The sequence below is a fragment of the Antechinus flavipes genome, chromosome 3 (genome assembly GCF_016432865.1).
Source record: "Antechinus flavipes isolate AdamAnt ecotype Samford, QLD, Australia chromosome 3, AdamAnt_v2, whole genome shotgun sequence".
In the NCBI taxonomy this organism is placed as follows: Eukaryota; Metazoa; Chordata; class Mammalia; order Dasyuromorphia; family Dasyuridae; genus Antechinus; species Antechinus flavipes.
The window spans coordinates 39352319-39379257 of record NC_067400.1 but is presented as its reverse complement, the minus strand read 5'-3'; the positions used below and the strand labels follow the sequence as shown (position 1 = coordinate 39379257).

The 26939-nt window shown below is 47.6% G+C and overlaps 1 protein-coding gene and 1 long non-coding RNA gene across 7 annotated transcripts in view; both read right to left on the bottom strand.

Moving 5' to 3' along the window:
* Positions 1-26939, bottom strand: part of LOC127552913 (uncharacterized) — a 239524-nt gene that overhangs the window by 71683 nt on the left and 140902 nt on the right. Inside the window, exon 2 of one of the 6 annotated variants that reach the window (XR_007951611.1) lies at positions 18179-18295. The exons of 4 other annotated variants lie outside the window; for them this stretch is intronic. This is a non-coding gene — a long non-coding RNA (uncharacterized LOC127552913). The remainder of the gene's footprint in view (positions 1-18178; positions 18296-26939) is intronic. One more of the 6 variants, XR_007951613.1, reaches the window with a different exon arrangement.
* Positions 19182-25738, bottom strand: SOX2 (SRY-box transcription factor 2). Its single transcript, XM_051983235.1, has one exon. The coding sequence runs from the start codon at positions 21455-21457 to the stop codon at positions 20408-20410; it is 1050 nt and encodes a 349-aa protein (XP_051839195.1). The 5' UTR covers positions 21458-25738; the 3' UTR covers positions 19182-20407.

Here is a 26939-nt window from a genome sequence, read left to right as displayed (position 1 = left end):
TTATCACTTACAAATTTATTTTCTTCACTCTTTTCTTTTTTTGGTATGTGTCTCTTTTGGCCAAGAGATGTAAATTTATTTCTCTCTCTACTCTTTCTGGTTCTGACTCTCCATCTAGTTGGACATTTATTTTAATTATATTACATGCTTACTCTTTGCTACTAAATAAAAATATCCTCGTTTTTTTTTTCCTTCTCTTCCCTCCCCTCTTCTTTCCTCTTTTCTCTCTTCCTGGTTGTCCCCTCCTATTATAAATATGCTTTGAATTTTCTTTTTTTAGTCAGAAGTTTAGTGGTTTTTACCCTCATTGTTTTATTCCTTCCCTAAATAATTGGAGGCAATTTATGAGATTCTGGCACTTCACCTTTCAGCGACAGATGTCCATTGGGGCTGCTGCCCATACCTGTTGGAGCTTTGCCTTGTTTTCCCTCTGCTTTCCCCCATCTTGTCCAGTTCTCCTTTTTCTTTTTCTCACTCTTTCTTCTAACTCTAGAACCCTACCTTGCTTCAGAGGAGTGCTGGAGTGACCCTATGAGTACCTGGGGGGAGGGGGAGAAGACCCTTTTCGAATTCCAACACGGCCCATTTCCTTACCTAAAATGATCGTGAAGGGTCCATTCAGGCCCACGGACCACACTGGAGCATTAATTAGGCTGATGAAATCCATAGAAATGTATGGATTCAGCATAATCGAGTTTCTGCTGCCCACTATAGTTAAGGAATACGTGAGCAGCTGGGAGAATAGGGAGTTCTGTTAGGGGGAAGTCATGCGTGTAATTGAGTATACTTAACATAAGCATTTTAATGATCAGTGATTAAAAGTGCGTCTACTTAAATTGTATATCCTCGGCAATTTGTCCAGATCCACTTTATAACATTCTCGAAGAAAAGGTGGGGAGAAAAAATTATAAACATGCTCTTCCCCCCACCCTCCCACCCCCACTCTGGTCTCAGGACTGGAGTAGGAAGGATGAGTGCAAAGGCAGAAAGGTGGCCTTGTGTGAGGAAACAGCTACACCAGGCTGATAGTAATTAATCACTGTTTTGGCACCTTCTTCGCTCAGTTCATACAAACTATTAGGAGTATATAATAAGGGATTTTTTTCATCCGTAATTACTTATAATAATTAGATCACTTGAAAAATCCTGTGTTTCTTTAAAGAAGCTTCTCTTGCTTGTTTGACAAGGTGTTTTCTCCCTTGAATTTCAAGGTCCTCTTAGAAGATATAAGCGGAGGCTGGCTATGATGCCCAGCTCCCCAGAACTGGGCGAGCTGGAATGGACACAAAGCCAACCTGTTGGAGCTGCCTGCTCCCTCTGGGCCCTAGGCTGGTCGGTGTTCATTCCGGGGGAGGAAGGATGGGGGGATTGTGGGAAGAGATGGCAGTTCTCGTGCCCTTAGGCAGGTGAAGCCCACAGAAAGGCAATGAGTCGTTATAATGGCTTTGAGATGCCAGGGTCTGGGATGGCACCGAGTTCCCCCAACTTGCTTTAATGTCTCCCTTCTTTCCCTAACTGTCTGGATGAGGCGGGAGGAAGCATGGATGGACCCGTCTCTGAGTCAGCTAAAGCCAGGCCAACTTTGTGTTGTGGGGAAGAAGCCCAGCAAATAAATCTCCCATCTTTCCTTCCCTCTCCACTTTTCCCTCCCTAAAAGAGCCTTTTCCTAAAGGATCGAGCGGATTTATCTCAAAGCGCAGGACTTGTAGGCGCGTTTGCATGTCCAACGAGCTTGTGCCCAGCACAAAAGTTCCCCCCCCACCCCCAAGTCTAAGGCGGCGGGGACAGGGGCAGAATCACAGCCTAGGACAGTTGCATCCTAGCGCGAGGTGACGTGGAAGCTCCCTTTATCCCTGTAGTCGAGAGTTATTTGAATCCAACACCCTCAGCACGATCCTGGGGTAGGAAAACCTAACGGTTTCATAAGACCAGAAGCTTCCTCGGACCTTTTGGGCCCACGGCGGGCCAGGAAAGCGAAGCAAGGAGGCATTCAAAGTTTGCTTATTTCAGAGAAAGAAAACTCCCCTGGAAGCTTTGCGCCTCCCCCCACTCCTGCTCCCCAGCCCATCGCAACAGTTCCCTTTCCCCTCCCTCCAAGGGAAAGAAACCAGCGCTGGGGAGCAGCGATCCCGTGCCCCCAGCGTCGGTTGAGGAGCTGTGCCAGGGCAGCCTGGGCAAGGGACGCCGGCGCCGTGAAAGCCTCTTTTTTTCTTCTAGCTATGGTGGCACTTGGAGACTTACGCGGGCCATGGAGCAGGGAGATTTATAGGGTTTGGAAAGTAGGGCGAGCCAGATGGTAATAGCGTCATTAACACACCAACTTGGGATGGGCAAGTGAAGCTTGAAATTGGGAGAGAGGCTGGGGAGAACAAAGGGTGAAAAGCTGCCCCCTCTTCCACCGGCCGGAGGAGCGCAGAGCCCCTTCTGGGGGCTGCCCCGGCCGCCCTGAGCTACACCATAAACGAGGGCTTTCCCCTCCCCTGGGGAGACTGAGAAAGGCCAGAGCAAACTTTCTCCGTGGGCCTGTGCGCCTTTCAGCTCGGGGTAACCCTTTGTCGCCTGAAGCCTTCCCAGAGGACTTGTCAGCCGGGAGGACTGGGAAAGTTTGGTTTAGGGGAACAAAGCCCTTCCAGGAGCAAGTTTCGGCTAAGAGTTCATCCTCCACTCTACCCCCTCCCCTCTCCGGATAAAGCTTTGAAGGGAGTACCAAGAAGCCTGGGGTTGGGGGAATGCAGACAGAGGCAAAAAACGACAATGTAAACATTTAGATAGCATTTTACATAGATGGCCTCATTTAGGCTCCACGACACCTCTGTGAAATAGGTACATTACCTCTGTTCTACAGATGAGGAAACTGAGAGTCGGAGAGGCTTGTTGTCACTTAGCTAGCAAGTTTCCGAGAGAGAAAATTGATTCCAGGTCCGGGACGTTTTCCTCTCCACCATATCAAGCCCGAAGTTTGGACAGGTGGAACCCAAACCTCCGCGTTTCCTCACTAAGTTGTTATAGAGAGACCAGGAGTCATTGGGGAGGGATAGGGACAAATAATCCGTTAATTTCTAAAAATCACAACTTCTATTTATAATAAACAACTCCACCAACATCCATCCTAGAGAGCTCTTCGTTTATAACTCTGTGTGTGTGTGTCGGTGTTGCTGTGTGTGTGTGTGTATGGTGGGAGGAGGGGTCTTGGTGTGGTGTGGACTTATCTTTGGAACGAATCTTCCTCTGAAAGAAAGCAAAACATTGAGCTTGGATTTTTTTTTTTTTTGTGCAAAATTTGGGGGTCTTAGGTTATTAACTAACGAGCCAACTTAGTTGGTTTGGGGGCGGGCTCTAAGCAGCCCAAATTTGCTGATGAGGTCTAATCTGGAATGGAACATTTTCCCCCTTCTTTTAAAATGTGCTGGGGAGATTGAAAAGCCCCAAGGACCGACCCTTCAAGCGTTATTCAAAGAAAAACCGAGCCTGCCGGTTCGTCACAGGCAATTGTAAAGAGTTTCAAAAGAGCTGATCAAACGGGCTGAGAAGTCATCTGCATTCGAGTCCTCCGGATGACAGAGTTACAGCCCGCACCTGCAGGGTGTTTGCGAGCCCAGCCCCTCGCCGAGCTACAAATCACCACTCGAATAAACGGCGGAGCCTTCTTCCCGGCTGCTAGAAAGAGCGACCCGGGAAGGTTCACTCTGCTATTGAGTCACCTTGCAAAAGAGGAAGGTTAGCAGGTTTTCCTTCTTGGCTCCAGAGCTGGGGCCGCTAGGATTTGGAATTGGGCAGGCAGCAAGGAGGGAAGAGATGGTTTTGTTTCTCTCCCCCATATTCTCAGTTTGTTTCTCTCCCCAATATTCTCAGTTTGTTTCTTTCCCCAATATTCTCAGCCTGCAGCAGGCTCTATCACCTGCCGGGAGCTGTCTCCAGGAAACTACAAAGCAAAAAAAAAAAAAAAAAAAAAAAAAAAAAAAAAAAAGAAAACTTCTAGTTCCCTTTTCTACTTTGGGGAAGACTCACTTCTAGGAAGCTCTGAGCCGTTAATACACTCCTCTGTCTCTGTCTCTGTTTCTCTGTGTGTATCTCGTCTCTCTCTCACACACACTTTATGGCATGGTTAAACTTAAAACTACTCCACACACACATCCGGAGTGTTTGGTTTCGGTTTCATGGAGCGTATGGACATGGATTCTGAAATGTTAGTGTTTGCCCTGTTTTCCCGTTCTCTGTTGGCCTCCCTTTCTCTGCTTTTTCTTATTTGGAGTAGAAAGAATACAGCTTCAGAGGGGAGGCTAGGCGATAGAAGGAAGGGGAGTTGTAAAAAAGGAAAAAGAAGAGAAAGAGGAGGAAGAGAGAGACGGAAGACATTCAGAGCGACAAAGAGACAGGCGGAGAGAATAAGTTTGTTTCTGTCAATTGCGAGAGTGTGGAAGCCTATGGAAAATTCGAATGTATGTGACTGACCCATAAAAAAAGCACCAGTTGCCTATTGATGCTGCCAAGATCAACATTTGGAGCAAACATATCAATAAGAACAATTTTCTGCTCTCCCTACGAGAGTTTCCCCATGCAGGACTGATGTGTCTGCAGCATAGCTCAGGACTCATTGGAACCTCAATGTTCTAAAGGTCGGAGACCCAGCAATTTCGAGAGACGCAAATATGGAAATTAACTCATTAGGAAAGGGGCGTGGCCACAGCTCAACCCCTCCCCTTGTCTCTTTCTTTCCATTTCTTCTTTTCCTTCAGTTCTTCCTCTTTTCCGTGACTTTCCTAAATGAGAAACCAAGTGATGGACAAGTAGAGATCGAGGTCATCCAGATCAGATCAAAAGATGCGGGAGCTAGGAGCTAATTTACTCCAATACCTCCACGAAGGGCTCTTAACCCTCCCGTTTCTGTCAGGTAATAACTGCTGGGACTGCTCCCGTGAAACTTTCAGCTTCTCACTCCAAAGACAGGGTTCAATTTTCCTAGGCTCAATCTAGAGCCCCAGTGGCCAGTTTTTCCTACAATTTAGAAGCACAACATCCCACTACACACCAAAGACTTGTAAGCAAGGTTCCGAATGTAATTTTAAATATTATCTATGAGAGCTGAGAGAGCAGTCAGGTCTGGAGGTCTTTTTTGGTAGAATAAGAGAAAAGGGACTTCGAATTGGAAAGTTATAAAAGTAATCCCAGTTGGATGTTTTCTTTCCCTGGAAATTCAGTGACAGAGCTACAAAGAAGGGAGGCAAATGGATCTGTTTCCTCTGTAAAAGAAGAGGACAGGGATAGGTGAGTCCTCTGATTCCTTCCTGATCTCAAATCAAGGGAACCCAACTTAGGGGGAAAAAAAAGTATCATGTGGGCTAGGAGAAACATGGATGTTTTAACTGGGACATAAACGTTTCTTAATCAAAGCACATCTTGTCTGTTGGGTCATTGTGTGGCTTCTTTCAGTTCTAGGATTCAGGCTGATAGCATGGAGGATATTTTCAAATTCCTAATAAATCAACAAGAGGAACAAAATGAAATCTATTTATCTATCTATCTATCGATCTGTAAGAAAATAGGTCCCCAAGCAGGGTATGGGTACTTTCATCTTGGAGCCGATTTAAAAAATATATATTTTGTTTTGCGTTGAAAAATCCTCTCTGGACCATGAAGCTTGGGGGTTATCAAAAGCAAGAGCCAGAGCCCTCACTCCCACCTAAAGACTGAAAACGCATGGGGGGGGGGGGAGATAAAGTGAGAGGAAAGGAAGACAATTCTTGGGTCCTTGAGTGTCATTTCTTCTAGTTTCCCCCACACACCCTCCCCTTCCTGCGTTAGAATTCAGTCCAGGCCCCTTCAGCTCCCGCAGAGGGAGGGCGCGCTGGGAAGCTGGAGCCAGTCAAAGCGAGCATTGTCTAAGGCTCCAGGGAAAGCCAACAAGAGCAGGCGGGAAGAATAACACTGTCCTCAACTCTTGGGGATGAAAGTTTTCTAAATAAATCCTTTCCCTCGAATAATACTTTTAGGGGAAGGGGTTCCCCTATTTCCTCTTCTCTACTCTTCTCCTGTAAAGAAAATGGGATACATGTATATATGGGATGCTTACAAGAGGGGAAAGTTAAAAATTCTACTTTTAAAATTGATACACATAACAAAATGATGGGAAAGAAGGGGTTATGTGTTTTTAAAACCCACCCAGTGGCTGCATCTACGTCAGTGATAAGTTATGACACTGGAGGAGGGGGTCAGTAGTGATAGGGTCATTACTTTCATACCTCTATGTTCATCTTAGAAATGAAGTGGAGAGAGAAAAGTAGAGCCAAACCCAAGTTCGGGTCTTTTGGCTGGGCCACTTGAGTGTAATGGAAAGAAGTAGAGAAAAGGAGAGAAATAGAGAAAACAACAGCAAAAAGCCACCTCCAAACTCCTAAAGCATTGCAGTAGGTATCAGTTTGACATGAATAATAAATGATAACCAGCCCCATCTGGAAAGGATTTGGGGAGTCATAAGACCCCCTTGGCCCTTGAAGGCGGGCAATCCTGAGAGATGGAGTCGTTAGCATTGGTGATTTGAGGACGACTTCACCATCCTGTCCCAGTCTTCCTCTAGTAACCTGACTATGGACACAGAGGGGAGTCCCTCTCTACCTCCAGGCTTCTGTGTCTGCAGGGGTCATAGGACTGGCTTGGTCTGCTCCCCCCTCCACACCTCATCCATTTGCAAAAGAAAGCCTCTAGTAAAACTTGCAAAACTCTGGCATCCCCCTCAGAGGGGCAGCCCAGGATAGGCCGGCATGCACATATTCTTAAATCTGGAGCTGGAGGGGGGAAAGAGGGGAGAGAAATCACTTAAAGTGTTAAAAGGAGGGAAAAAAAACAAGAAAGAGAAGGAAAAGCAGAGAAACATCTGCTAGGCTTACTTCTTGATATTCTGTAACACGGTGATAAAAATGAAGGAAAAGTTAAGGTATGCTGAGTGATTCTAGCAAACCTACTTGGGTCCTGCAGCTTCATAAACTGAAGGACTTAAAAATCAATGATCCTTGTTGAGCAAATTGGGGTTTGTTTCTGGAAAATTTAGGCTGTTGCTAGGAATCTGAGAAGGAGAGAGAAATAAAAGGAGGAAGAAGAAATGGAAGTAAAGAGAAAAAATAGGAAGGAAGGAAAAGAAGGAAAAAGAAAAAATAGAAGAAAAAGAAGGAAGAAAAAGGGGGGAAGGAATAAAGGAAAAGGAAAGGAAGAGAGGAAAAAGAAGTAGAAAAGGGGAGCGAGGAGACTAATAAAAAAAAAAAAAGAGGAAGGAAGGGGAAAAAGAAAGGAAAATAAACTACCCGCTAATGAAATATCTCAGCTATATATTTTTGGAGGGAGGGGGTAGTATACATGTACATTATTGTCTGTGTGAATGTCTTCATCTCTATGTATGGGTGTGACAGAATTACTGCCAATGTCTATGATCGAGGGTGTTTTTCAATGTCTGTGACTGTGAGAGTGCAGCGTGCTTTGCGTGCCCTATTATTTCTTTAGGAATTCTGTGAGTGCCTCCGTGTCTACGTGGCTGTGTGTGTGTGTGTGTGTATGTCTGTGACTATACTGGTGTGAATGTTCGGGACTGTATGTGCAGGGGGAGGGGGCCGGGCCCACATCTGCTGGAAGGTCCATCTTGGAGCTGCTCACTTACGGGAGCCAGCTTATGAAATCCCCACAATTAGACCGGCATTGTTCTTCCCCCACAACACTGCCGAGAAAGAAAAGGTCTTCTCGGTCGGGGCCAATCCAACGAAGCGTTTGACGTTATTAAATAATAAAGCGATTGTGATTTACATTGTTGCGCGGAAAAAAGGGCCAATTACCCACTGTTATGTTGCCATAAAGATCATATTAACTCGAATTAGTAATCAAACAATATGCGAGCGTTTAAAAAAAAAAAAAGTAGAACGGGGACCGGGGGAGCTGCAGAGAGCAAGGGAGCGAGGGCAGCCCCAGTGGTTCCCGCGCTCGGCCAGACGGGACGAGGCCCTGGGTTCTGGGAGAAAGCAGAGAAGCTGGGGGCTCACTACCCGCTCCGACATGCTAGCTTCTCAAAGAATCCCGAGCTCCGAAAAGCGTTTCTTCGTCTTCTCCTGTCTTCTCTACCTAATCACCATCCGTTCTTCCCTGGGATAGCCCAGCAGCCGTCTAAGAAGGGAAAGCGCCCCACTCCTGCCTCTCCTTAGCCCGGGATCTGGATGTGCAAGTGGATGTGCGTGTACGTTTAACTTCTGTCTCCTAAGCTCGAAGTCTGACACCGGGGATGATGGAGGCTGCATCCTAGTATATTTCTCATCTTCTCTAATCAAATCATATTCATTCTCATTTTCCCCTCTCTCTCGGTTATTAGGTTTATAACTCTTTGCCCACTTAAATTTGTGCAACCAACCAAGGCAATCTAAATAGGTTGGAGCTGCCCCATGAGTACCGGCTGAGGGTTTTGCTAAGAAGGATTAATGATGGGTGTGTACAGTGGGAAGATGCAGAGGCGAGGCTATCAGGTAGCAGTTGGAGACCGGGCTGGAGGGGAGAGGAGAAGCAGGAAAAAGCCAGTGGTCAGAGAGAAGGTGGTCCGAAAGCCAGAGGTGAGGAGAGAACGTTTGCGAACCTTGGCGAAGTGTGGCTCGGGCCCCCTACCCCGCCCCGCCCCATCCTGTGCATTTATTATGCGAGGCAGGAGGCGGACTAGCTCCTCGCTAAGCTCCAAGAAGAGGGGGACGGGGTGGGTCCCATTCCAACTCCAGCTGGAAAGAAATCTGGATCCTACGCTCAAATGATTTCGAGCCCCGCCAAGGGCCCAGCTCGAGCAAGAGCCCAGATTCTACGAAAACTTCACTCTACCAATATTGGAATTAAAAAATAAAAAAAAAAATAAACTGCCACTGAATGGGGTCTTTTGTCACTCCTCTCTCCCCTTTCCCTCTTTCCTATTCTACAGAATCCCAACTTGGCTCCCAGCCCCCAAATGGGAGAGATCCCCTGCTTGGGAGTAAGGTGGGGGCTTCAGCTGAGAGCAGCTGACAAATCACCCCGGGCTTACCCGAACAGTAATCACCCGGCCTGCCAAAGTCTCTCCCCCCTCCCCCAGTTTAACGGTATTCAGACAAATAATGGTTGCGCTCAGGGGTCTCAGAAGTTGATGCTATTTGTTACTGTGTAGAAAAACTTGTACGGTTACATGAGTTTTCATAAGCAAACACAGAACCATTTTCCTCGGCGCGATGCATCAGCAAATTCAGGCGGGGGTGAGGGGTGGGGGGGAGATAATCTACTGCTCACAGCAGCAACAAGGGGGAAATCCAGGCGGTCAAAGTGAGGGCTGTGGCAGCCTCGGTGCTCCGGGGGGAGGGGGCAGGCACTCCAGGACCCAGCCCCACTTTCCTCCTCCTCCCTTTCAGCCTAAATAGTTCCTTCGGAGGGCAATCGGGGCAGAAGGGTGGGGAATAGGAAGACAGGAAAGAAGGAGGGATAACTCAACCAGAACCTTCCAGCCAGAAGTAGGAAGGAGTTTCCCTACCCCGTGGAATAATCCTGAGTTAAAAAATTCGAGTAATCAAGTGGAACGGCGGCGGGCCCTTCGAAGCTCCCAATTGGAAAATGCGGCTTTCTTCCCAAGGAGGCCCCAGCCCACGCAGCCGCCCAGGGGGGAGCTGGCAAGGGCTAGCAAACTTGGCGTCCTTCCTGCTCCACCAGCCACCAGCCCAGGGGCTTAAAAAACGGCTGATATCAACCCCCACCCCAACCCCCCAGTAATAACTAATTCCAAAGGTGAGAAGATTCCACTCTACAAGATTAATGTTTGTCCGTGGGCCGGATTAACCCAATCATCAGGAGGAATAAAATCTAAGAGCAATCCTCAAACTCGAAAAGGAATAGAAAAATATCCAAGCCTCCCTCTTCCCCAAATAAAATCCCTAGACAACAAATAATAAATCAATCCTAAGCATCCTAGCACTAGATATTTATCCCCACAGATCTGTTGTGAGGGTCGAACAGACTGTTTTTAAAGAGCTTTACAAATAACAAATGAATACAGGAGTATCAAGTTTTTCAATATTCCTTTCTGACATGTCACTTCCAAGAGGTTGTGAAACTCATGGACTAACAAGTCGATCGCTTTGCAAACTTGGAAATGCTATGGAAAGGCCGTTATTACTATTATTTGCAGTTTCTGACTTTCAGGGATCAATGGGCTTCCGTGAGCCTCAGCTTTGCAAACTTCACTGCACCATAGAAACATGTTATCCACTGCTATTATTTGCGGATAACTGCCTCAGAATCTTCGGTGGGATTTTGAGGCTCACCCTCACAGAAAGAAAAAAAAGCCCATGCAACTTCTAGGTCATTGCTGTTATTATTTATAGTTTCTGATTTGCAGCTTTGGCCGGTTCAAGGGGGTTGTATCTCTGGGGGGGATGGGGGGAGGGGGAGCGAAGGGAAAATGCCGCCACCAACTTTACACCAACTTTACCCGTCTTTCCCTAGCCTCCTCGCCTATTCATATGTATAGCTACACACACACACACACACACACACATACATGCATATATGTCCTACAGCCGGGATTACAAGCGGCCGGTCCCATCCATCCTGCCCCAAGTAAAGCTCAACACATTTTGAGGTTGGCCACGGCAGCTCCCAAAGGCTCATTAAAGACCCTAACGAGAGAGGGTTCTATGACCACTTTGTGAACTCTGAACGATGGAGGGGGGAAGCAAGGCTGCGAATGTGAGTCGCTGCCACGCTGGCTGGCAGTGTGTGGTCTATTGTAGAGAATGGGGCTTTTCTGACTGAACAGAGAGCGCGGTTCCCCCCCCCCCCTCCTCCCCTTCCCCATTTCTACTGCACCTGCACTGGATCAGCGAGTTCCTGCCATTCACATTGCAGATTGTTCAAATAGAAGACGTCTCTGACAGCGCTCAATTCATTACATTTCTTCCTGCTTTTCACACCAACACACACACACACACACACACACACACAAATGAGTATAGCTAGTCAGTGACAGAAAAAAAAAATCTTACAATACTTGATATTTGCAACTTGTTTTGGAGCTCATCTCCCTAACCTTAGAATTCTTCCTCTTCAGTCTCTTGCCACTTGTACTCCTAGAAAAGGGGGTACCAGTCCTTCACATCGAGGACTCTTGTGGTAACATCCAAGAGCCGCAGACAGCCACATAGTTGGAGGGGCCAAGCTGAAGGTGGGTTCTGGAAGGGTACAAGGGGGGAAAAGCACCTGATTTATAGTTGTCAGCTGAGGCTTGAAGGGCATTCATAATTCCAGCTAGAAAGAATCCTGCTAGGGAACCAGCTTGCTAATGGGGAGGAGGAGGGATAGCTCTTCGGCTGAAGTGTTATAGAAACATTTAAAACAATTTCCCTCACAATTATGGCAGGCCCCATATGCTCCAGGGTGATTTTTGCCATCTTGGATTCCAATATGTCTGGGTGTCCATTTAACACTGAAAAGTGGATGTAGTGCTTGGGGAAGAAAAAATAGTCGATGAGCCAGTGCACCCAGCTCAACTGGAGTTAAGGTAAACAAAATCCCGATAGGGAAACTGGTCTCTTAAGGATGCTGCTTTTTTTTTCCTGAGAGGAGGAGGAGGAGGAGGAGAAAGAGGGAAGCTAGAGAAGGAAAGGGAAAAACTTGCCCTGGGATTTTGTAGTCTCAATAAAGCAGAAGTTTTACATAATAAGCCCAGCTTTGGGCCTTTGACTGTGATACTCCAACCGACCTGCATGTGAACCCCTGGCAACTGAACTGCATGCAGAATGAAGCACTTGCACCCACGTTCATACCGCATCATTACCAATTCTGCTCATCTCTTAAGTTCTCCAAGTACAGGGCAGAGATTTCAAGAGCCTTCTCAGCATACCCTGAATTCAAAACACATTAAAACTAATTTCTTGATAAAGAAAACTAAAGGGGGTGGGGGGAGATGGTAAGTAAGGTTCATTTCATCTCCCTCTAACATTGTCCTAACCCTCTCCCCTTTTTTGAGTTACCTCTTGCCAAAAATATTACAATTGCTAGCTAACCTGCAGCGATTCTGAAGTTTAATTAAATAGCTTTCCTTTCAATCATATTTTTTTCATTCTTTCTCTAACATTCATTTAGCTTTCAGAAAAAGACAATTACAAAAAGAAAAAAAAAAGGGACAGAAATGGGGAGGGGGGATAAGGTGGGTTTGAGGGCAGTGCAAAGAGATCCTGCTCTCAAATTCAACACAAACCGGAACCATCGAAATCTAAGCCTTTAGACTTAGAAAACTCCATCGTAGGAGAACCAGTCCTTACTGCCACCTCCCCAAAACCCACAGCAGACACAACAGTGTTTTTCTGTTCTTAAAGAATTCTCCCCCCCCCCCCATTTGTTGGGCGTCTCCAAACAAAGCAGACGTAAACAAAAACATAAAGCCACCCAAACAGAACCCACAACAAATTCCAAATGCACCCAGGACGCCGGAGATCGGTGCAGCTTGGGAGAGGGGACTTGCGGCCGCCTCAGTGCCTCGCTGGGTACTGGTGAGTGGGAATGTGAGGGCACGGCCGCACCGGTTTAGGTGCTTGATGGCTGGCTGGGTCCCCGAGCCTTCTCCGCTGGAGAGCGACCCAAGCGGAGGGCGCCGAGTTGTGGCAACGGAGCCACACTCGCTTTCCCAGGCGGCCAGGTCGATTTCGTTGTTGTGCTGTTAGCTAAAATTAAGAATTCCATAACTTGCTGGCCGCCGTCAGGCCGCGCTAGTGACGTCACGGGCCGGGTAGGGGGGGTGGAGGAAGCAGGGGCAGTGCGGGGCCTGGCCGCCCGCGATAAGGGCCTTCTGCCCGAATTCGCCTAGGCTCCTTTTAATGCGTTCATTATTTCTCGGTCTTGGGCGGGTGGGGGCGGCTCCTCCCCTACCTCCTTCTCCTCTCCCCGGCACCGCGGGTCAGGCATCCTACCCGAAGGAAGACAAGTTTGCTGAATGCAAAGAGCCCACAGGAGGAGAGCCCCCGGGGCTGGGAATAGCCGGGGGAGAGAGAGCAAAGGCTGAAGGAGGGGGAAAGATGTCCAAGCCGGGCCAGTCCCCGGTCTGGGCCTCCACGATTGGGGGAGGAAGGGAGGGGAGAAGGGGGACAAGGAGGGGAAAGAGTAGGCAGGTGGTAGCAAGGTGCCCTGAGCACCTGAGCTAACAGCCTCATGTCGGGGTCCACCTGGCTAGGCTTTCAGTTTTGGGGAGATGCGATTGGAAGAGGAAAATCTCCCTGGAGCCTCCTTTCTCCACTGAACCCCAGAAGGAGGAGGAGACAGTAGCCTCTCTTCTTTCCAACCCTACTTATGGGGGAGGGCCAGTAAGGATTTGAGTTTTAAGACCCTTATTTTCCTTGATCATGATTCCAAAGCCCAGAATATTTGGTGTTTGGTTAACGAAAAGATTTTCACTAACAACCTTAAAAGAATACACATACAGGAAATGATTGCTATGTATACCCCAATTCAAGTTTTCTCTTTCTCCTGCTGCTCTCCTTAACACACCACCCTCTACAGACCAGGGGAATCAGAAAGCTATCAAGAGGGGATAGCACAAGGCAGGAAGCTCTGGGGAAGACTGGGGTGTTGGGAAGATATTTTGGGGCTTTGACCAAAGTGACCTTCATCCTAGGGAGCCTAGACTTCAAATCCTGGGGGCCTCCCAGACAGAAATTCCTTTCCCTTTCCTGGATCCTGGGGCTATCTCAAGAGTGAATGTTAAATATAAAATTTGTCTTAGGGCAACAGTTTTAAGGGCTAGGCTGTCACAGGGAGCTCGGTTTTCCCCCAACTCCCAAGACCTATGGGGAATGATAGGGAATGAACTTGGAAAATCATGGGAAACCCCCCTTAATTAGCTGTCAAGGCCAATCATCTGGGACAAGTAGCCCTATCAAGAGCAAAGCAATGAATCCGACTCCAAAACACACCTCCTGGAATGGCTTTCCCACTTCCTGTAAGTATAGGTAGGTGAGAGGGCAGGAGTTTGGTACTATGTAGGCTGAGGCCCAGAGGAGCAGGCCTGCAGCCTAACAGCAAGTTTGCCTGCCTCAGAGAGCTGGTAAGCATCGATACCCACCCCAATCCTGTTCTATAAGCAGGGCAGTCATAGTGTAGATCAATAATATTATCAGATTAAGTAACATTTGAAAATCCAAGAGGTTTTGGTGTTGAAGCAACCCTTCAAAATTCAAGTATCTAATGTCTTTGTGCCTCTCTCAAGGGAAAGGGCCTTTTATTTTATTTAATTTGAAAAGAACCTAGAGATCAGGAATTCAGAACATTAAAGATAACAATCCCATAGATCAAGAAGAAAAGATGGTTATTTACCTACTTAAAAACTCAGTTCCACCTGTACCCCTTTCCCTTGTTTCATATATCAAAGGGAAAAAACCTTGAGTAGTTAAAAACAAACAAAACCATCATGTCTTAAATGTACTATTTTAGGAATAAATTATCTCAGCCAATTGAAAACTGAAAGCAAACAATTTGATGGACCTGGGAGAGACAGGGATTAGAAATGAGACTTGGGATGGGGAGGAAGGAAGAAACAGTTTCTTCCGTTGTCTTGTCTGACGCTTTCAAAAAGTTATAAAAGTTTTCTCTCCTGAAACCAATGGAAACGCCAGATCAGCAGCAGGCATTTCCCAGCTTCTCCGGGAAGGCAGGCAGTCAAGCATGAGAGAAACCTTTCCATCTCCCACTCCAATTCACTTTGCCACTACCTTTAAGGAGCACCTCTCTGGGCTTCTTTCACCTCCAACAGTTTAAGCCAGGAAAACTCTACCCAAGCAAAGGTAAAGAATAGGCAGTGTGCAAGGGAACTCACACAAGCAGTATTCTATTCAATCTAGCTCAAACAGACCTAATCATCATTGAACTTCCAACCCTACAGAAAGGGGAAGGACAGGATGCAGGACTCCCTTACTCCTTCCCTTCCCAACTGTGTATACCCACCCGACAAATCCTAGCAGCCTAAAGGGAACTCTGAAGGCCCTCATTTTAATTCCATTTTAAAGAAATGCAGGAAAAAGACTCAAAGGTGAGAGGCAAAGGATTTTTTTTTAAACTTGGGAGACATAGGGATGAAAGGGAAGTGGGAAGGAGAGGGGGGAGGGGAGCTCACTTCTCTTGTAAATGTTCTTTAAAAGCAAAATGTAGCTGGCTACCTCTTGAAATTCCCCAATTTGGAGGGAGAGAGCAGGGGAAGTGATGTTGTGGTATGGAGAGTGGGAAGGGAGGATGGCTGCTTCTTAAATTACTTCAGATAGTGAGATAAATAAATAAATGAATAAACAAATAAGTGGAACAGAAAAAAAAAATAGCTGTGGCATTAACTAGCAAGCCATCTCTACCCAATCAAACCCTCATCTCCGTGCAGTTAGCTATAAACTGTCAGCAATTGAAAAGTAAACCCGGGAGCGTACAAAGGGTCTGTTTAATTTCCCCCTTGTAAAGGTTCCAAATGAGGACCCCATCACTATGCAGTTAAGCGGTTCTCGCGGCTGGTCCCCCTGAGGCGCTGAGCTTTCCTTCTTAATGTAAGAAAACTGGCAGCTCGAAAGCCGTCAATGGTGCTCTCATAACAAAAGTCTTGAAAAGCTGAATGAATTGGGTTTGTAATTACGCCCCCCCCCCCCCCAGCTTATCTCTTATTCATTCAACATATATTATGGTCACCTAATCTCACTCTCCTCGTTTTTCAGAACACCCTAAAGACCGGCCAGACCCTAGTTTGGAAATAAGTGAGCAGAAGGAAACAGGTCTATCTTATCACACGTTTTCGGCAACTAGCCAGTAGTCTTGGAAATCCTCCCTATTCCCAACACCTGCAGGACCTCTAGGGTCCTCCAACCCTCACCTCTCTGTCCAGTCTTTTGGTCCGCATTTCTCCCCTGCCCTTCTCGAAATCTAGGAGGCTTCCTGATTCTCCCTGAGAAATTCTCTAAACATCGGGGTAAGAGTTGGACGGAGAAGAGGAAGACAGCACTATGTCCTAGCTCAGGAGCAGGCTAGATTGGGGTAAGGGAGTGAGGAGAAAGGGGAGGCTAGTTTAGCTCCGGATTGTCAAGGCCTGGGGTTGCACGGCTGCCTAGAAAACGAGAGCCTCTAGAGATCCCCGCCTGGAAGCATGTGTCAATTCTCGAAATAAGTTCAACGATTACAAGCAAATCTAAGAGCAGGCTAAATAATTAATTGCAGCGCTGCTCTCTGACCCCTCGGAAAGTCCAGTAGGGACCAGTTCGAAGTAATAATACCTCAGAATGAGCCCTTGTCAAATACGCATTTCGCAGTTAATGTGAGCCGCGTCCCCCAGGGACCGCCTGTAACACCAGCTTCCCAGCCTTGGCAAGAAACCCTGCTAATCTACCTCTCCAGTTCAACAAAATATTTTAACACTCCGTCTTTAAAGGACGCTTGGGGGCGAGGAAAAAAAGAAATGTTCACTGGGGAAAGGATGGTTTTATCTTAGGTTCGTAGAAGCTCCCGGGTAAGGTTAGCGACATCATAAAAATCCACTTCCTCGTTCCCAAATTGAGAATCCCCAGACCAGATTCCCCTTTCCACCAATTCCATTCCCTTCTTTCGGTTAAGTAAATTCTGTTGATTTTCAAATCGAAGGAAATAGCCAATGCAAGTAAGTTTCCCTAACCCCCTTTTACCTCGTAGGAAAAAAAAAATCACTGATTTCTATTAAAACAAATAATATTTCCAAGTAATAAAATTGTTATATCACACCGCTGAACCATCTATTCCGAGGAACTGAAAATTGCCACCCGTTCTTGACTTTTTTCGGGGGGGTGGGGAATTTTTTTTTTTGAGAGAATTTGAATTGTTATACAAAAGGTTTTTAGCTTCTCTCGGTTCAAGAACATGCCTTTGGGGAGGGGGGTCGGTGCATTTATTGATGTTTTTGGCAGACAAGAGGCGTCACTTCATCTGGTCCAACTTTGCAAAATTCTTTTCTGTTCCTCCCCACCCCAATCTCTTTTTTCTTTCAAAATAGCTGAACCCCGGTAATTCGTCAACAAAAAGTCGCAGGCGGTAATAAGCAGCTTAGAGTTGAGTGTGTCCTGTTTAAGTGGTTTTTTAAAAAAGTGAACTACAGTATATATACATCCAAACATATATGTATAGGATAACATAGATATATATTAATGCATTTTAAAAGTTCCCCTTTTATATATATATATAGCCAACTCCAGGCTCAAATCTCTTGCATCTTTTTTCCTTGATGGATGGCAAGATCGTTTGGATCTTTATTCAAAGTTTTCTTTTATTCATATGTGCCAGCTAGGGCAGGCTAACGTGCTCATCACCACGTGAATAATCCTATATGCATTACAAAAGCCGGGCAGCTCCGAGAAATTCTTTCAGAGTCTCTGCATTAATTAGGAAAAAAAAAATGCTTCACCCAGGGTAAGGGAACTGGAATAATAATCTGTTTGCCCTAGTACAGCATTGTCCTGAAAGTCTTAAGAAACTCCCCTAAAATATGTCCATGGGGCGAAGGAAAACTCAAACCCAGGGCCTTGCTGCTAGCTTTTAACTTTCCACTTGGGGCCACCAAAGAGGGAAAAAAAAAATAAATCGGGCACCTCGCAAAATGCATTTACATCAGCCCCAGGCAACGAGCATTTTCCCTCTGCTAGATAAGTGGCATTAAGAGCCCTGGCTGTTGGAGACAAATCTGCTATGCAACTAAAAAAGGTACAAAACGCTACCAGCTGCACACATCTCAAAATCTCACTTAGTCCACATTTTGGAACTCAACCGGAGACTCGGCTGAAAGTTTCCCAACTCCGACTCCCCGGTAGCAGGCGGGAAGCTGTTTTCAGAAGTTAAGGAAGCCACTTAAATAATTCAGTAGCAAAAACGGGCCAGGGAAAGGTACTATACGTCCTGCACGGTTTTTCCTCAGTGACTTAATTTTGCTAAGTTTAGGGCACACGTGGTTGGGAAGTCCCAGCTGGCCTCTCACTACCCCAAAGCCCCAAGAGGCTCGTCAGCGCCTGGTTCTCGTTAATTTCAAGGCCCAGGGCCCTTTTCCTTTTGCTCGCTTTGCAACGGGGCCTAGGACCACACTCTGCTAGCTCCGAGGCACAGCAAAGTATTGACACCGGCACCAGGGGCACCAACCATTGCAATGCCAAACGTGATTACTTACACAGACTCGACAAAGCAAATCATCTACCTCAGAGCCGGCTGGTTTCTTGCTTCATATGGTGGATGCCTGGATACTCCTTGGCTGGAGACACTATCCGAATTGAGTCTCCGACCCGCGCTGGCAATTTAAAGTAGAATCCGGATAAAGATAGGGAGGGAGATAGAAAGAAAAAGAAATAAAAACCCCAGCTGTGATAAGCGGCACGGTTTACAACTGGTCCTCTCGGGTCTCTCCTCTCTATGAGGGGAAAGAGGAGAAAGTTTATGGAATTCCTAACAAAAGAAACAAACCACTTGTTTCCCTCAGACAATAGCAGGGCCAGAGACACCCTCCCTCCCCCCCCCCCCAACACACATCAGCACTTTCAACGTCCAGTTTGCAATTATTCTGACAGAGAGAGACACCATTTGTCCCTCTAAATATACTTCAACTTCCCAAAGACCAGTGCACCGTGAACTAGGCTCAAACAAAACAAACACAGCCCGACACAGCCCGCCCAGCTTCTGCCTTTGGGCCCATCACCTCCGGCTGGTTTTCCGGAATAGACAATCTTCCCTTCCAGGCTGCCTCAAATCCTACACACATACCCACAGTGTGAGGCTACTGGTCAGACAGAAAGGCAGAGTAAGCCCGTCGGTCTTCTCGTTATTTGCAACAAGTGTTCTAAATCAGTAAAAGAGCTGTTGTCCTTCCACCCCCCCCCCCCCATCACCCATCATGAGCTTAAAGATGGAGCCCTGATTTTACAAAGATCCTGCTTTACCTAAAAACGGACATCCTGAAAGGTCATCCAGAGTCCCTGTTCTATTAGCTAAGCTCCGAATTCCCTAATTTACTGGCTGTTTTGCATTTGCAGACCAGGTGCCTGGCAGTGGACACCTCGACCCTATTTTTTTTTTTTTTTTTTGCTAAGGCCATTCTAGGAGCCTGGCATTTTAGTTCCCCCAGGCACTTCCAAACAACGCCATTGTCTTCTCCAAAGAAATCCAAGACGCAAATGGAATTTCAGTGTCCATATTTCAAAAATTTATTATCTCAAACTGTGCATAATGGAATAAAAACTTAAGTTGAAAATGTACCTGTTATAAGGACGGGATTAGTTCAAATATATGTACATGGACGCTCGGTAGACTGGTTTAAAGAAACACAGGGTCAGCCGAGTTTTAAAATACAACTACCAAAAATGAGGGAGGAAAAAAAAACCGTAAATATCACAATAAATTTACAGAAATATTACAAACCATAAGAAAATATTTCAAACACAGTAATTTCAGGTCGCTCTCGCCGTTTTTTTTTTTTCCTTTTTTGTTTTTTAATTTGTCTTCAAATTGAAACAGAATGAAAAGTTTGGAAATAAATGCTATTATAAATTACCAGCCGTGGCAGCCTGTATGGAGGGGCCAGCTTTTGCTTTTTCTCTTAACAATAAAAAAAAAAAGAGTACAACCTAGATTTTGCCCTTTTATTAAAAAAAAACCACGAAAGTGATTTTTTTTTGCAAGTATCCTAACCTTTTTTTCTCCTTTTGTACGATTTCTAAACAATTAAAATGTCCAAATTGAAATTAATTCCCTCCTCTCTCGTTTGCAACTGCCCCAAATCCCAGTTGCAGTGATCGGAAATTCTGCAAGAAGATTCTTTTGAAAAATATCGGCAAATTTTCAGATTAGAAACAATGGACATTTTGATTGCCATGTTTATCTCGATAAATACTGTACAAAAGTTGCTTGCAAATATTAAAACATTTTTTTCGTCGTCACTTGGAGACTAGGTCTAAATATTATGGGTAAAGACTTTTGCAAACTTTCTGCAAAGCTCCTACCGTCCACGCTAGAACTTTTTAAAAAGTTTTGTGTAGTTTTCTTCCCTTCAGAGATTTATACAAGCCCCCTTTTTGTCTCCCCCTCCCCCAAGTTCTCTGTACAAAAATAGTCCCCCCAAAAAGAAGTCCGGAATCTCTCAATAAAAGTTTTCTTCTTGGTGTTGCGGTGGTTGTTGGGTTTGTTTTGTTGTTTTGTCGTGTGTGGTGTGTGTGTGTGTGTGTGTGTGTTTGAGTGTGTGTGTGTCTAAGTTCTTCTTTGCAGTTGTCATTGCTGTAGATGGTGGGGAATTTCCCCCCCTCCCATCCCGTGGTGCGGTGGGCCCCTTTCTCTATGCCATACAAGTCTCTTTTGTTTTTTTTCCTTTTCCTTAAAAAAAAATTGTTCCTGCCCCGTAGGGCTCCGGGGCTCACATGTGCGACAGGGGCAGCGTGCCGTTGATGGCCGTGCCCGGCACCGGCGCGCCCTGATAGTGCTGGGACATGTGAAGTCTGCTGGGCGCCGCGGGCTCGGGCACCTCGGCGCCGGGCAGGTACATGCTGATCATGTCCCGCAGGTCCCCGGCCTGGCAGGGCGCCCTGGAGTGCGACGACGAGGTGACCACAGGGGGGCTGGAGCTGGCCTCCGACTTGACCACGGAGCCCATGGAGCCCAGGGCCATGGCGCCGCCGCCGCCTCCGCCAGCTCCGCCGCCGGGGGCGGCCTGCTGCGAGTACGCCATGCTGCTGTAGGTGGGCGAGCCGTTCATGTAAGTCTGCGAGCTCGTCATGGAGTTGTACTGCAGGGCGCTCACGTCGTAGCGGTGCATGGGCTGCATCTGGGCCGCCGCGGCCGCGGCCGCCGCCGCCGCCGCCGCGTTGTGCGCGTTGAGACCCGGGTGCTGCGGGTAGCCCAGCTGCTCCTGCATCATGCCGTAGCCGCCGTTGCTCCAGCCGTTCATGTGCGCGTAGCTGTCCATGCGCTGGTTCACGCCGCCGCCCAGGCCGCCGGCCCCGACGCCGACGCCGCCGCCCATGCTGTTGCCTCCGGGAGCCAGCAGGCCGCCGGGCAACGTGTATTTGTCCTTCTTGAGCAGCGTCTTGGTTTTCCGGCGCGGCCGGTACTTGTAGTCCGGATGCTCCTTCATGTGCAAGGCGCGCAACCGCTTGGCCTCGTCGATGAAGGGCCGCTTCTCGGCCTCGGACAGCAGCTTCCACTCGGCGCCCAGCCGCTTACTGATCTCCGAGTTGTGCATCTTGGGGTTCTCCTGGGCCATCTTACGCCGCTGCCCGCGGGACCACACCATAAAAGCGTTCATGGGCCGTTTTACGCGGTCCGGACTGTTCTTCTGGTTCGTGCCGCCCGCCGACGTGGAGTTGGGGCCGCCGCCACCGCCGCCTCCTCCACCGCCGCCGCCACCGCCCCCCGAAGTTTGCTGCGGGCCGGGAGGCTTGAGATCGGTCTCCAGCATGTTGTACATCGCGCCGCTCCCTCGATCGCGCGCTCCGCGGGCCCCCGACCTCCCCGGGCCGGCCTCGGGCGTCCCGGACGGGCCGGCGAGACTTTTCGGGGGGCCCGAGGGCGGGGGGAGGGGAGGAGGGGAGGAGGAAGAGGGTGGGGGGGTCGGGAGTGCGCGCCTCCAACAAAATAAGACGAGCGATTAAAAACGCAGAGCAAGAAGACGACCTGGAAGCAGGATCAGGAAGAAAAAAATACTCCACTGGCTGCTGCTGCCGCTGCCGCTACCGCCGCCGCTGCCACCACCGCCGCCGCCGCCGCCGCCGCCGCCGCCGTTGCCGCCGCCGCTGTTATTATTGTTATTATTATTTGGGTGAAACGCTCCTTTGAGCCCGAGGCTCAAAACTTCTTTCTCTCTCCCCCTCTTTCTCTCTTCCTCTCTTTCTTTCTCGCTCTCCTTCTCTTCTTGCTTGTTCTCTCTCCTCCGAGTCTTAAAGAGGCAGCAAACTACTTTGCCCCCTTTTGCAAACACTCTCTTCTCCGCCTTGACAACTCCTGAGACTTTTTTGAACAAGTTAATAGACAACCATCCATGTGATGGGGGCTGTCAGGGAATAAATGGGTTTCCCCGGACCAATCAGCGCGCTCCGGCTCCTCCACACAGGACAAGCCTCTCCGGCTGGTTTTGCATGAAAGGGGGCGGGGTTTGCCGCGCCGCGGAACCTTCCGCGGCCCTGGGGGAGGGGGAGGCGGATCCCACCGCCAGCCAGCCAGCCACTAAGAAACCTTTGTATCCCTCTCGCTGCAACAGGTCACACCACACGCCTTTTCGGAGGAAGAGGGTAAACAGTATTGTGGCTGCCTTGGGCTTTTCCCCCTTCAAACTTGGTATTGATTTTGGGAAGTTGAGTGTTGGGTGAAGGAGATTGAGGAGTTAAGGGATGGGAGTGGGGGGGGGACACACTTAATGCAAGTCTCCCATCAGTATTTCACAAAAGGGTCATAGAGATTTGGTGTACCCATTCTTGTTCGTTCTCCTCTAATTGGCACTTTCTCTATAACTACCGAGAGAATTAGCTACAAGGCCCATCGGACTATAGGTTCCCCTCTCCCATCATCCCCCCCTCCAAGATCCAATTTGTCCCTTTAGCTTGCTTTCTCTGTCTTTGTCATCTCACTGTGATTTCTGAAAAGGAGCTGGGAAAGTAGGACTGTCTGTCCTAAGACCATCTTTGCACTCACTTTCCTTCCGGGTTTAGGAAATATTTATAAGCTTATTCCTGCCAAGTTTCAGAGCGATGCATCCCTAGTAGCCGGGACACCCCTTATACGCTTTGTTATTAAGAAATTGTAGGTATCTCATATCTAATTCATTCTCCTTCTGCTCCTCCTCCCCTCCTCCTCCCTTCCCCTGGTTATGGCCCCGCCCCGCCCCCACCCGCCCAATCCTTAATCCATTCAAACAGTGAGGAAAAGGAGGAAAAAAAAAGCCACAAACCTAGCCCCATATTCCTTCATTCCCCTCCTCTCTTTTCTCTTAAGCTTATTAGAAGAATTTCAGTGTGTCCCTCTCAAAAAAAAAAAAAAAAGTAGGGGATGCATAACTCTAATGAACGAAGGGGGAGGGAGAGAAGACAGAAAGAGGGAAAAGGAGGAGGAGGAAGAAGGGAATTAGATTAACGTTCTTCAGACCTAGAGAACTGGGATCAGACAGAACACAACTCCCAAGTTCTAACGTGCTATGATTTTTAAAACTCCTCAAACACAGTTCCCACAACCCAAACTTTATCACCCTTTCCTTTTGTCCTGTCACTCACTCCCTCAAAGTCTGCACCGCACCCCCTCCCCTTCTTTTGGCTCAACAGTCCGCTTGGGACTGGGTTCCCCGGGGCTGGAAGGTCAGGGTGGGGTGAGGTCTACCAAGGCCCATGCAGGGTCAGGGGAGGAAAGGCAAAGAACAGGCGGTGCACCAAAAAAAAAAAAAAAAAAAAAAAAACCTGGAAAAGGGGAGGGGAGGGGAGGGGAGGAAGGAGTGGAGAAGAGAGAGGACGAGAAGTGTGTGTGGGGGGGGAGGTAGGTGGGAGGGGGACTGGACCGGAGGGTCTCGGGAATTTTGCTCTCAGTGGACCCAGGAGGGTAATTTTAGCCGCTCTTCCATTGTCCCGATGTAAAGATTTCAATAGGTGGGAGCTCAATGCGTAGAGAAATGGGAGCACGTCCGTTACAAATAGGTAGTTTTGTTTCTCTTGTTGTCAGTACACGCAGGCAAACAAAGCCCGCTCTAAGTTTCCTTCCACTCTCTTGTTGGGATCTTTGTGGCTAAAATGCACTTGACTACAAAGGAAAAAAAGAAGCAACAACCTCATGCTATTTGTGGCTTATAAAGGACTTAAACCATCAGGGTTATTTATTTTTTTTCTCCTTTAACACTCTAACATATCCCCCCCCACCCCCCGCCCTTCTCGGGTGGGAAAACCTACAGATCGCTAGCTCCCGGCCACGTTCCATCTATTGCATTAATTCATTCAACAGAAGTCAGGATTACTGGGGAGGAAGAGAAGTCTTGGCTCCCTCCCTTCAAAATACCCCCAAACTCCCCCCTGCTCAGTCCGCTTCTGTCGTAAACTATCTTGGACAATACAGGGTGGGGGTGGGGGTGGGGTAAATCCACAAATCGATGTGTGGAGGGGGCACTTTCAGAATTCCCTTAAATCCAGCTCCCCCATCCCTTCAAAGAAAGTGGGGGGAAACACTACTTATTTTTCTAAAGTTTGGGTGTTATAAACCAATGCTCCTTTGAAGGGGGGAGGGAGATGTAGGACCCCTGGAGATTGTCCACTTTAAAATGGAGAAATACTTCAACACGCCCAGAGACCAGTCAAAGGAGGCGGTTGGGGGTTGGGGTGGGGGTGGGGGAGGCCTCTGGGAGGGCGGCGGGAGCCCAACCCGAGGTGGCCTCGGTCGGCTTTTCTGCGCCACGGGTTTCAGCTACGGGGTTGGTGCGCCCCCTACTGGTACGAGTTTGCCCCAAGAATCGCGCTTTTCACTTTAAAAAGAAAAAACGTTAGGAAATCTTCATCTTAGCGCCCCCCCCACCAAAAAAAAAAAAAAAAAAAGGAGAGATGAGTGGGGTGGGGAGAAGCAAAATTAATTACAAGTCATTTTTATAAACAGATTGCTGTGTGTCCCTCAGAGGCGTGTAAGAGTCTGATTCAATTTACTCAAGTACTTAGCGCCTGTCTAATCATTGGGTTAAACTGGGGGTGGGGGGGTGGGGTGAAAATTAGGGGCACCTCTCCTCCTGGGTGTGTGCGGTTAATCACATCACACACACCCTTCCGTCCTCTCTCGTCCTCCCCTCCTCCAATCTCTGATTAAATTTGCAAGAAATTGATAACTAGTGTCCGCGGAGACCCGAGTACTTCGGTCTGGGCTTCTCGGGTTGGGCACTAGGAAATCGGGGCCCTCAGGGAAGATTTGTTCGCTCAACTGAGGCAGCCGGAAGATTCCTTCCCACCCCCACCTCCGATAACCAGATGCATGAATTTATGCTTGAACTCTATAATAATGCATTTAAGAGGTGAAAGGGGCTGGCTTGGGCCTCAGCTAATTGCGTTGATCACATAAATGAGCGGGGGAAAATGCGTCACAATTGGGTTCTCATTGGCTGCATTTATTTTCAGCTTTGTTTTAATTAAGCGCGTTTGACTTATCCGCGCGATACAACTAACTGTCGCTGGCATTCAGGCGTGAGAATAACGTGCTGGGGAAAAGCAGGAGGCACCAAGGGCGCGGAAACCCTTTTCCCACTAGACTTGTGACGACGAGTGTATTTACAAAATCGAATCCCTGGCCGCGCCATTGAAACCCAGGGCCATCACTCAGCCCTAAATACTCCTAACCTCCAACCCCAAACGCTGGAGCAAGTGCTTCGGTCCCACAGTCCTTCCTAGCGGCCTGCTGCATGGCTAATAACCACCCTCCACGCACTCCTCAGGAATAGGAGATTTAAGACAGGCCTCTTCCTTCAGGGATTCTTTAACGTGTTGCCTTGGGTATAATTTATGGAAACGGAAAAGCGCTTATAGGAAACAGGCTAGAAAATGTCTCTTTCCCTCCTCCCCCCTCCCCGAGGACGGGAAATAACTCTTCCACACTTTTCGGGATAGATTAGACAGCTGAAAAGGTTGGGGAGGCAGGAGAGGGCGGGGAAGGAGCTGGAGACTCCTGGCATATTTTGGACTTCCTTTGATTGTGGGACCGACCTTAGGCAAAAGCCCTTCTCCCAAAGAAAACTACCTCCGTGGTAAGTGAAATCGAACTTTTAAAGTTTATTTTTCTTTCCTGCGTGTGTCCATTTCCAATTCCTTTACCCTTCCCCCACCAGTAACATATCTAAAGCTATCAAACAATTTTGTTCATCGAAAGAACCGCAGACTTATTTTTTTTTCTCCCTAGCGGCAAATAGAGGTTTAACTTGCGGTAATTAGGTGAGAACTAGCCTAGCATCTTACTATTATGATGCTCGTTAAGAGACGCTTCGTTTCTGCATCTGCATCTGAGAGCGCTCCCCTCCACTCTTAATCTTCTTATGGAAATGAAGGCGAGCGGCAGGGAACCCGCAGTCTTGGAGAATGTCCTTGTTAACTGGAATTTCTCAGCATTGCTAATTAGCAGAGTTTGACGACCACCAGTATTGGGGGAGAGCTCTGTTTAACGACGCGCAAACCCTTCCGAGGAAGAGCAGACTAATTTTATTTTGTAATTAAAATCTGAAAGGGGCCCTATTTGACAGTGAGGGCCAGGAGAGTTTTATCTCTCGGCGAAATAATCATTGGCTTGATAACTCAATTTTCTCAGAAATGTCAGCTGGAGCCTCCAAAAGTTTTAATTTGAGAGAGAGTCAGAGATAGACAGACAGACAGACACAGAGAGGCAGGGACAGACCGAGAGAACGACCCAGACAGGGTGGGCAACATGTCTTGAACCTTGGAAATAGATTAGGGGTAGGAGTGAAAATTGAATTTAACCAGAATAGGATTTTTTTTTTAAATTACTCTCTATTTCTTGAGAGTAAGGATTATTTCATTCTTTATATATATATATTTTATCCCCAGCACCTAGAACAGTGCCTGGAACTGTAGGTGTTTAATAAATATCTGTTGATTTATTGATTTCCCCCCTTCTCCCCCCATCTCATTCCCCAGCACAGAAACCGAAAATTACTAGTAACCTAGTTCAGGACGACTGACAGAAACACACAGAACCCTGATTTTTTTTTTCCCAGGAAGAAGAAAAAGAACAAGAACAATACTGGTATTCAGACCAGGCCCGGGGCTATTTGGGTGAGTAGCGTTGGTTCAAATCTTTTCCCTTAATATCTGAGAACTGAAAATGTACCACCCCGAAAACCACACAGACCTGATTGGCTTTCCTTTCTAAAGGTGGTCTGTACTGCTAGGTTTGGGGTTGTTGTCTGTGTATGTTTTAAAATCACAACAAAA